Below are 11,550 nucleotides of genomic sequence, written 5' to 3'. Positions count from 1 at the left end.
TGTGTGTGTGTGTGTGTGTGTGTGTGTGTGTATGTCCAAGAAGGGAAAAACATACAAAATACTCTGCAATGACACAGCAGAATGATTTCAAATTTTTTTCTTCCCTTTTTCTCTCTCCTGGTCAAACTAGATACATTCCTCATCCACCAGTGAGAGGTAATGGGCCACATTTGTACACATAATTTAACCGGGAGAAGAAGGGGGCCTACTTTGTGCTTTACTCCCAGCAGAGGTGGGAGGGAAAACAGTGATAGACTCTCCTCCACAGTCATGCAAGAAGCATAACTAGGTAGGTACAAGATAAGTCTTTCTGCTCCCTGGGGCTATGCAAAGACACCTCTCTAGCAAAAGCAGAAATTCAGCTCTAGTGAAGAGGCTTCCTGATTTACATAAGATGCACTCAGCCTAAGGGGGTAATGTCTCCAAATTAAAAGTGACATTGCTCAAAGATCAAGATGTCTAACACAAAGTCACTTCATTCCCAGAGTTAGCAAGAGGGAACATGCTGCACTTTGGAAGTTTCAGAGAGGAAGATATTTCTAATCCCTGCATAGACTATACAACCAAGAACTCCATTGCCTTCTAGTTCCATAATGCCATTTTTGGCCTGGGTAGTACACGCAGCGCCGGACCGAAGAATCAAGAAGACCTGGTTTTGAATTGCACCTGAGAAACTTACATACAAGCTGTGTGACTCTGAGGGAGCCATTTAGTCTCTTTGGGCCTTGGGTTTCTCATCTATAAAATTGGCATAACAGCTCCACTTATGAAATAGGAATGTCATGAGTATTAAGTTGTTCAACTGTTTCAGGTGTGTCTGACTCTTGGTGACCCCATTTGGGGTTTTCTTGGCAAAGATACTAGAGTGGTTTGCCATTTCCTTCTCCAGATCATTTGACAGATGAGGAAACTGAGGCAAACAAGGTTAATGGATTTGCCCAGGGTCACACAGCTAGTGTCTGAAGCTGAGGCTGAATTTGAGCTCAGGTCCTCCTAACTCCAGGCCCAGCGTCTTTCCACTATGTCACCTAGCTGTCCCATGAGGATTAAGTAAGATGATGATTGTAAAATGCTTTGTAAACCTTAAATCAGTGTACAAATGTTAGGTATTATTATTACTTTGATGATAAAGTCAGTCTCCCCTGGCGTCACCCTCATCACCTATCCTACCACCTCTTGCCCTTCTCTAGGAATCTTTCTATTACACATCTGTTTCTGTACCACTGGGTGTAGGTACACCTGAGTGAAATATTTATGATCACTGTCTAGTTGATTAATTAATTGATGTAGTCTAGTAGGAAAAGCAGCAGGTCAGAGTGTAGAAGACCTGGGATCTAGTCCTGGATCTGTGTTTAACTAGAAGCTCAGCTTCATTTCAACCATCTGGGCTTCAGTTTCCTTATCTGCAACAATGAGCAAGACACTGTCCCTCTCTAGGCCTCTGTTTCACCATCTTTCAAAAGAGAGGGTTAGGCTAGGTGGTCCCCAAAGTCCCCTTAGAGAACTAACATTCTATAAATGTGTTCTTGCATTTGAAGTCTGGGTAGCTTTTAAAAAGTTTTCATATATTTGATTCTGAGAGTGGGCAAGACAGGGCTATGGGTCAACAGGAGATGTTTTGAACCGTAGAGATGGGAAGACCTGGGTTCAGAAACAGGAGACTATTTCTTGGTGTGGGGAGCCAGAGGTGACCTACCTCTGTGTTGTTCCCATGCCACCACACATAAGTCAGGGTCCCCACTTGGCTGGGCCACAGCACGGCTGTTGCATTTACCTCTTTGTTCTTGGTGGTGACAAAGGGAAGTGACAAGTGTACATGCTCCAAGGGACCTGTGGAAACAAAAGGGAAAAGAAACCACAAACGAGGAGATCTTGTAGATAAATCTCCTCGAGGTTCCTTACCCAGTTTGGGGGAGTATGCCACCCTCCCCCATCAAAATACAGCTGGTCTTTGAAGTGGAACAGGACACAGCATGCCAACACTCACATCATGATCAGCACTATTCACAAGAGTGAGGAGAAGAACATTTCTCCATGTGGAAACAGACTGAAAGGGGAATGTTTGGGAAGGAGGCCAAGAAAGCCTGGGCCTGCTTGGCTGGTGAGCCTCTGTCTGCTTCCTTATGGTTCATTTTCCTAATTTCTTAACTACCAATCCTGACCACTGAGGTCATTTAGTTCTAAAAAGGAGAACAGAATCTTTACCAGGGGCCTTGGCACTGTCGGAGAGCCATGATAAAGGGCCTGATTTGACAGGTGAAGAAACTGAGTCACAAAAGTGACTAGCCCCATGTCCCATAGGTAGTAACAAAGACATGATTTGAACTTAGTTCCTTTGATTTCAAATACAGTTCTCCTTCAAAATGCAGGCCCTTTTAGAGATTTCATGATAGACCCTAGGTCATAGAAAAGGTTAGTTGCAGGACTGATAACTCTACTAGGAAACACCTCTGAGGATTAAGTAGTCAACAGCAGATTTGGAAACAAAGCATCTGACCTTTGTTACTTAATCCTTGTGGAAATCCTGGGCAACCGATCAATCAACAAGCATTTATTAGACACCTACTATGTACTATATACTGTGCTGTCACTTGATTCTCTGGGACCCTATTTTGTCAGCCAAAGGGTTGTCCAAGGCCCCTTCTGGCTCTAAATTTACTATTATGTGATCTCAGCAGCAAAGATCACAACCCTCCTTGTCTGGTGCTCTTTTCCTTCTATCTCCCTGTCTCTCTCACGTCATTCCATGGTGATAGGACAAAAAAAGCAGAGGTAGCAGTTAAAGCATCTTCATAAAGATCATTTGTTGGATCCAAGTGTCACACTGTCCTAGTTATGATGAACCTTCCCACCATGTCCCTCCTGTTCATTAATGATCCACCCATTAGTAGATTTTGTTCACACGGTAGTAGTACTATTTCTTTCAAATGAAAGTTTTCTTAAAGAACAAACAAACAAACAAACAAAAAAACGAAACTCTCCAGTTGATGCCGGTAGCAGTTAGAAAGAAGTCATCCATGGTCTGCTGAAAAACCAACAGTTACCCTAAGGGACCAAAAGAGGAAATAAAACCACAGTTGAAAACTGATTTGGACTTTCTTCCCAGCCAATTATCGCTTAATGAGTATAATAAACTGACCATTAGGTTGAACATAGAATTGTCTACATGGTGTTAGTCTGTAGATACCAGTCAAAAGCTGGAGCATCTTTGCCTTCTAAATGGGATCCTTGGCTGAGGAGCGGGTAAAGTTATCTCTTTTTGTGACCAATTCAAATAACTTCACCAGGTGAGTGTTTGCTCACAAGCTAGCTTCTTAAATAGCTCAGTGCAGCACAGAGATGACTAGACACAGAAGGAAAGTGGGTTCTACTAGATATGTGAGAGAAGGTATACCAACTTAGTTATGCTGACTATATATGCTCTCTAGCTGGACCTGAAAGCTGCTTGCATGCAGTGCAAAGATTGGACAGCAGGTGGCGCTGTATCACCCTATATCAACCAGGAAAAGTGAATTCTAGGGAACCAGAGAAGAGCTGAATTTAGGTGTTCCTCATGCGATGTCAGTTTGGAATCGATGCGATGTTACAGCATGAAGGGACTGTCTTTACAATTCGTATTTAGTTTAATCCCCTCATTTAACATGTGAGGAAACAGGTTCAGAAGCTATGAATCATATTCTAAGAGTGCAGCCTTCCAGGCTCCCAGTCCAGCTTCCCTTCTTGCCCAGGGGAAGGAAATGAGCTTCAGATGCCTGTGTCAGTATTATATATCCTGCAGGACTTCATTTCAGGACAATCTGGCTGCAAGTTCTGATAGCAATAGAGAGAGAGAAAGCTAGAGCATGAAAGCAAACCAAAGAGAGATTCCCTTGATGAATCTTTTTGCAGAGAAGCACCCTTTCACTCTTAATTCATTGCATTTAGAATTTTTCTTCTATCAGGAACACATTAAAATGAACCCCACATCCTCTTGCAAATATCTGACAATGACTGGTTGGTCAGTTTCAGGAGCAGAGGTCAGTTTCAGAGCAGTTTCATCAGTTCCTGGGGAACCTATTTCTTCACTTAAAAAAAAAAAAAAGGCAGTGCTTCCCATCACACACATAGCAGGGGACTGTCACATTCCTGCTTGCAGGTCTCTTCACTTCTGCTCTTCCAGGTTCTATGCCTTTGGTCATCTAGTATGATAGTAGCAAGTATTTTCCTCTCCCCATTCTTCCCTTCTCTCCTGGGCTAATTTTGTATGCCTCTAAGCTTCCAATGTGCCATAAGTATTGCAGCTCATATCCCAAGCATGCCCCCTTGTGGTGGCTAAGTTCTCATTTTGTCGCCTTCCCTTAGGATCTTAAAGCACTCTGCAAGATAAAAGGTATTGCAACTATTTTATGGGACAAGGAAGATCTAGAGTCTTTTCTTAAATGTCCTAGAAAATGAGTTATTGAACTACATGAAGACCTTAACACTTCTGGCCTTAAGTCCCAAAACCACTAATGCTATAATTTAACATTTTTAGTGGACTCCTGCTGATGTCCTCAAACATTTTGGTCCTGAGTGTCTCACCTGAATCTGGAGGCTGAAATTGTGTTTAGTAAAGGTCTTCATACAAATGAAAAAGGGGAATATATATCTCCCCTAGAAAACAACAACTTAGCTATCACTTCTACTATTCAGATAGAAATGATTACTTTTTTTTGAGGAGGATGGGTTGAGGGAGGACAAAGAATATATGGAATTTGTAAAAAAAAAATAATAATTGGTAGATTGGGTGATGATACCCTAATTCCTTTGCTGACCAATCAAAAAATAATTTGAATACTAATAAAAAGCTACCTACTCTTCATCTGAATTATTCATAAATTGGCAGTATCCCCTAGCCCTACTGAGAAAGAAAGACATTTACAAATGGCCTATCTTTCAGGGGGTGGCTAGGGGAGGGGGAAAGAGATCTCCTATTCATCTTTTTTTCAACTCATTCTGCAACTCTGCACAGTCCCTGATGAGCTAACTGCAGGACTGGCTGAGCTAGGCAGCTTTGCCTTCCTGAAATCTGCATTCCTGACCAAGGAAGGAAACAATCATTGCATCTTGTGGTTTCATTAGTTTGCAAACTCACAGAGCACTGTGGACACTCTCCCCAAGGAATTCCCTCCTGTCAAGAAGCAGCTGATTACCCAGCCGCTCCAGTGAGAAGCTGTCAGCCCAGTACTGGAAATAGCACCTCTGAAACATTTTCTCCATTTGTTTCTGATGACCTTTGCAAACCTTTATTAATAACCTCTGATTCTGGCTCAACTAACCTTTCTGTACTGGAGAGCAGAGAATGGAAAAGGTTGACATGCAGCAGACTGTGTGGGAGCGTCTACCTGGGGACAAGATTCTGAGGAGGAGCCATTCTGTCAGCCTTCAGCTGCTCGCCTAGAGTAATTATTGCCTAATTTCAGGTCTGGGCAAATCCAAAGCCAGGTGTCATTTTGAAATGAACCAAGCTCACATTCCATTAGCTCAGCTAATAGAGTGAACTGTCTGCAACCACACATTTAGATAACCAACAAAAATGCATAGAACGCTCCAGGTAAAACAAGGTGGGGCGTCAAAAGACTTGGGTTCTAGTTCCACTGCCCCTGAGATGCACCATGTGGTATTTGAATAAGTTACTGAACCTCTCTATATTGTACCATCTCCCACTGGGAGACAGGCCTGATAATACCTATTGTATCATGGATATGAGCATGATAAATAAGGTCATGGAAAGAGAAAGTGATCTAAGAGCTTCAGGAAAAGGTAGTTTATATTATGGTAGCCTTGATAAACACTGATCCTTACTTCATGAACTTTTATGTTTTGGGGACAAATAATAGTTGTTTGTTTACAGTAAACCTCTGATGTGACACAGTTAAACTTGTAAGGAATATGTTAGTCCTGCCCCTCAAGGTCAGTGTTATACAGGAGTTCTCTAGTCTTGAGCTCAAGGAGGTGTGATTAATTAATTATATTGGCTCAACTAGAACTATTTGCTGTGATGGCCACATCTGCATTTTATTATTAGAACCCACTGCACCTCTAAGATCTCTGAAATTCCTCTGTGTGACCCTAATCTCTTATCCTGCCATTTCCCCCCAATTCCTAGTAATCCTGTTCTTCACCCTCATTACAATTTTCAGCCTTCTCAATTTCTTCCTATTCTTCTAATGATTCTGGCTGCAATTCCTTATCTACCTAGGTTTGGGCCATGGTCAGTCATACCAATAATGCTGTGTTGTCAAGCCTCAAATGAATGTCATGTCCCTTAATTTTCTGCTATATGCATGGTGTTGATATCCAATAATGTTGATAACCCCTATTCATCTACTCTATTCCCTACTCATGAGGAGCTGAACATTGCTGGAGGAAATCACAAAACCACAGTGGCTGAATCTACCCAAAACCAAAAATAACCTCAGATGGACCCTTAAGTTGTGTGTTTGCGTGTAAATCCTTTTATCCATCTTTTACTGATTCCTTATCGTACTTCCATAGCCTCTTCTCTCCTCAAGCCTCCTTCCCACTTAGGCTTAGCAGGCAGCATTACCTTCTACATTATATATACATATATATATATATACACATACACACACACACACATATATAGTATACAATTGTCTACTCTCTCTCTCTCTCTCTCTCTATATATATATATATAGATATAGATATAGATATTCATTCCGAAGCCCTCCCATTATGGTCAAAGGAACCACCATCCTTCTAGCTACCCAGGGTATATTCTAGGTATCCCTTTCAAATTTTCATTTTCTCTCACATCCTTTTCAAATCAGCTGCCAAGTTATGTCAATTCTACCTTTATAATATCAACAATATGTACCCCCTTCTCTCCTCTGATACTTTCATAAGTCTATGCTTGACCCTCATCTTCTCCTCATATCTGCTGGTTGATCTCCTAACCTAAAGTATCTCCCTACTTCAGTCCGTCTTCCACTCCGCTGTCAGACTGATCTTCCTAAAGTCCAGGTCTGATCATACCACCACCACCACGCCTCCATGCCTATCACCTCCAAGATCAAATACAAAATGCTCTACTTGGCATTCAAAGCCCTTCACAAACCAGCTCTCTCCTACATTTCCAGTCTTCTCACACCCTCCTCCCTGCCATGTATTCTTTGATGCACTGACACTGTCCTCTTTACTGTTGCACAAACAAGACAATCTTCTCGGTTCCATGTCAAATTGACCTAGTCTCCATTCCTACTCACCACCCAGCCTTTCCTGTATCTTCCTCATGGATATGTATGTTCAACTCTCTGTAATAGGTATAGACTCTGTTTATTGAATTCTCTTTTTCTGTTCAAGGTTCCATTCAATTAGACTTTTCATGTGCCACTTCCTCCATGAAGTCTTTCCTAAACTCAACTGAAAACATTTTCTTCCTCTTCCAAGGCCTCATAGTACTTTTTTGGATGTCTCCTTCGAAGTGATCATTTTCCTCCCTTATACCTTAGTCACAGGCACCTGTGTTCTTCTTTCTCTGTTACATTATAAGCTCTTTGAATAAAAGTCTCAGTCCCGTTGTTCTTTCCTCATCACCTTACACAGTACTTCCCCCATAGTAGTCATCTATTACCGTTATGATTGTTGAACTGAATTGCTGTTGAAACATGGAACCCATGACAGGTTTAGGATAACAGATAGTAAGAATCCAAGTTATTTTTGGAAAACTCATAAACCATTTACTGATTGCTCTACTGATAAATTTGGAAACACCCCAGATAAATTTGGAAAATTCTAGACCCAGAAAATGACTCGAGGTTGGCATGCAGGTAAATGCTGCTAGTAATTTCTGTTTTACTTTTTACTTAATTTCTCAGGGTAATACATGGAATTTACAAAAAAAAAAAACCCAACAAAATAAACAACAAAAATAAAAAAAAAAATCCAGCTTCCTTTTCTATTCAAAAGCAAACTCAATTCACCAAGATTTGAAATGATCTTGTGTCTGCAATACATGGAATCTGGGAAAATATGTTTGCTAATCATTTTATAGCATCTAGTAATCACTTCATGAAATCACTTTGTATAGTATCAATCTGGGTACAGCCACAGAAATTCAAGACGAATGCCACCAACTCCACTTCAGCACTCCAATGTTAATATGTGAAGCTCCAGGAAAATTTAACTGGTCTTGGCATTATTTTCCAAGAGTATGGTAAGAGTTGAAAGAACTATACTCACCTTCAACCCAAATACCAAGCAGACCTGTAGAGGTCATTGTAAAGGAGGAATCAGTCAGTTTTAAAGGATAGAATGGTCCTCTTTAGATTTCTGACTAAAGTTGCTCACAGAAGACTATAATTCTCTTCTGTGGGAAAAAGTCACCTGACAGCTGTTGTTGTTATTTCTTCATTTCAGAAGAAGACCAATGACATCTTGATGTTGGAATCAAGCTATAATATATTCAGCTATGGCTAATCATTCCAATATGATTTTGGAAGGCTCTACCCCAGGTGGTCACAAGTAATCGGTTAGAATATTTGGGTTGGCGATATCTCTGGATTTGCACAGCTCATGTTAACTCTGTGCTGCTGTGCTTCTGCTTTGCTCATGGAGCATACCTTCTATGATTTGGGCACACCAAGCTGAGCAGTCCTGTGACTTTCCAGGGATGTACCAGCAGTTGTAAATGAGTGAAGAAGAAGCAAGTTGATAGCAGGAAACTCTCAGTGGAGAAGGAGCAGATGACAGTTTAGTGGAAAAGGCTGCCTAGCAGATGACATCAGTAGAATGATAAATCCCCCACCTTCTTGTAGCTGTATTCAGATTGCTGGCCTTCTCAGGCACATCTTCTGCAAGAAGCCTTTTTTTATTCTTCCAACTACTCCAACTTGGTCGCTTCCAAATGACTCCAACTGAAATGAGCTACTTTGTGTGTGTACTTTAATGCACTTACTAGCTTTATGTTTATGCTGTATGTATTCTATATGTACTTGTTGCCTTCTCCATTAGAATGTAAGCTCCTTGCGGTACGAATTGATTTATTCTATTTACTTGTATCCCCAGCATCTAGCACAGTGGTTAGCACATGGTACAGACTTAATAAATACTTATTTGATTGATTGAAAATTGGACCACCGAATGGTAAAGTATGATAACTTCTGGAAAAGTGCTTTGTGATGTTTTTAGTCGCCTGACTTAGAAGGTTACATAATGGAAAGAGCATCAACAACCTCAGCTCTAATTCTTGCTCAGTCTCCTGCCAATTATGACACTTTGGAAGGTCACTTCCTCTCTATCTCTACTTCCCCTTCTACATGGCTAAGGATTTATCCATAGTTTATCTTAGCTTCCTTCCAGATCTAAATTGCTATAACCATCTTACGATCTATAGTATTTTCTCTCCATGAAAACAAACCACATACCAGACCATTAAGAAAACATTAATGTTAGGCCACAAAATGTTTGAACAGTATCAAAGCAAGATTCTAAAACAGCCAAGAGGTGTGCTAGATAGGAGCCAAATGGGAGCAAGAAATCACCAAAGGGGTGAGAGATTCCATTCCTGACACAGATTGCTAGCTTCAGCATTTAGATTGGCATACTCTTAGAGTCTGGAATGTCTAACAGGTAGCTTCTTCGCATGTTCACAACTCAAGGGAGTATAAAGGATCTACGTCAGTATGAAATAAACAAGAACAGTGATAACCCATCCAGAAAAGAAAACAGAGGCAGAAGTCCTCTGTAACACATTATCTTATTTTCTTCTCTCTCTTTCCATCTTTCTTTCCACTCCTTTCTCCCTTGAGTTTCCCATCTCTCTCTATCTCTCTTCCCATCTCTTATTCCCTCTGTATCTCTCTGTCTCTTTCTGAAAAAAAAAATCAAGGAGTTCCATCTAGGCAGAATATTTTAGGTTTGCAGTCTTTAAAGGTGTGCTACTCTAGGTATTTCATAAACCAACAACAGTAATAACATACAAGTTACATGTAAGTACAGGACGGCGCTGTCAGACCCCAGACTGTTGTCCACCTGCACAGTCACTCGGAAAATGCCCACATTCTGGTAGACGTGTTTGATCCCATCCTCAGTGGAGCTGAGGTTGACATAAGACACAGCAATGCCATCGCCAAAGTCCACCTGGATGAGTGTCCTTTGCAGGTCACCCTGAGGAAAACAAAAATAGAAGAATTAAGGTACATGGACTTGCCTTGAATGTAGAATAATAGAAATTAGCCCCGTTTTCCCCTAAAGCCATCCCTGGAGATACTCCAACAGAAACACAAAATGACTAAAAGGTTTTATGTTGGCAAAAAGATGATTTGGTAATAAGTAATAGGTTTGGTAATAATTTAAACCCTATTAGTCAACATTTTCATAACATATTATACTTACAAACGCCTTTACATATATTTTCCCACGTATCCTCACATCAATTTTTGATATTGGTAGGGTAGCAATGATTGGATATTTTTAAAAAAGTTATTTTCTGCTTATAGATGAGGAAATTCAGGCTCACACAGGGAGAACTAATGAGACTTGCCCAAGGTCACACCAGCAATATATAGTATACCTAAGATACAAATTTGGGCCTCCTTAATCCAAATCTAGTACTTTTCCCACTATATCACCACTGGTCCAATGGAACCATTAACAAAAGATCACTATTCATATGTTTGATGTATTCAAAAACTGTGTCATAAAATGGCAAAGGATTTCTTGCATTTGAAAAGAGTTTTAAAAAAAAAGGCTTCAGCTGTTCTTTTCTTTGTTAATGACCCAGGAGACATCTGTAATTTAGATGAGTATCAAAACTACATTTTCCTCTCCATCTGAATGTACTTTAATGTGTGCTGAATAATGGCTGAAGGCAGTCCTAAGTGTGATATGCATGATAAAAAATTAAGTTTAATATATATTGTTCTTTATCATTGTGACAATAAGTAATTTGTATTTGTATCATGGCTTATTATTTTTAAGCTTTTTTACTATTAACAATCATACAAAAAACTGCTCCAAATAATTTTTTAAGAAAAAATGAAGATCAAAACAACTTTGAGGTTTCATGTCATACCCAGCAAATTGACAAAGATGACATAAATGCAAATAGTCCATGCTGAAGGGGCTATGGAAAGATAGGTAAACTAAAACCATTCTGGAAAACAATTTTGAATTATGCTAAAATAGGAAATGAAATAATCATACCTTTTGACACAGCTAGTCATCTGCCCAAAGGAAATTGAAAAGTCCCATATATATTCCCAAACTATTTACAGCAACATATATATATATATATATATATATGGGTGATATAGAAATAAAGTGTTCATTGACTAGGGAACAGTTAAATAAATTATGATATACAAACATGATGGAAAATTGTTGAGCCTATAAGAAACAAAAAAAAAAATCGGGGAAGCATGAGTTGATGGAGAGTGAAGTAAGCAGAATCAGGAAAACAAGGAGGATTCTTGGAAGATGGTGGAGTAGATTAGAAAACTTTCTGCTCTCCAAATTTCCTACACACACACACACACACACACACACACACACACACACACACACACA

The 11,550-nt window shown here is 40.0% G+C and overlaps 1 protein-coding gene across 1 annotated transcript in view; it reads right to left on the bottom strand.

The window, feature by feature from the left end:
- SORCS1 (sortilin related VPS10 domain containing receptor 1) overlaps positions 1–11,550 on the bottom strand; it is a 700,512-nt gene that overhangs the window by 35,106 nt on the left and 653,856 nt on the right. The window contains exons 20-21 of the mRNA XM_027852142.1: positions 9,963–10,149; positions 1,697–1,830 (exon numbers count right to left, since the gene is read on the bottom strand). Coding sequence (XP_027707943.1) covers positions 1,697–1,830; positions 9,963–10,149 — 321 coding nt within the window. The remainder of the gene's footprint in view (positions 1–1,696; positions 1,831–9,962; positions 10,150–11,550) is intronic.

Source organism: Vombatus ursinus, unplaced genomic scaffold, assembly GCF_900497805.2.
Source record: "Vombatus ursinus unplaced genomic scaffold, bare-nosed wombat genome assembly UNPS02009205.1, whole genome shotgun sequence".
Lineage (NCBI taxonomy): Eukaryota > Metazoa > Chordata > Mammalia > Diprotodontia > Vombatidae > Vombatus > Vombatus ursinus.
The sequence above is the reverse complement of the archived record's forward strand: the minus strand, read 5'-3'. Positions and strand labels throughout refer to the sequence as shown.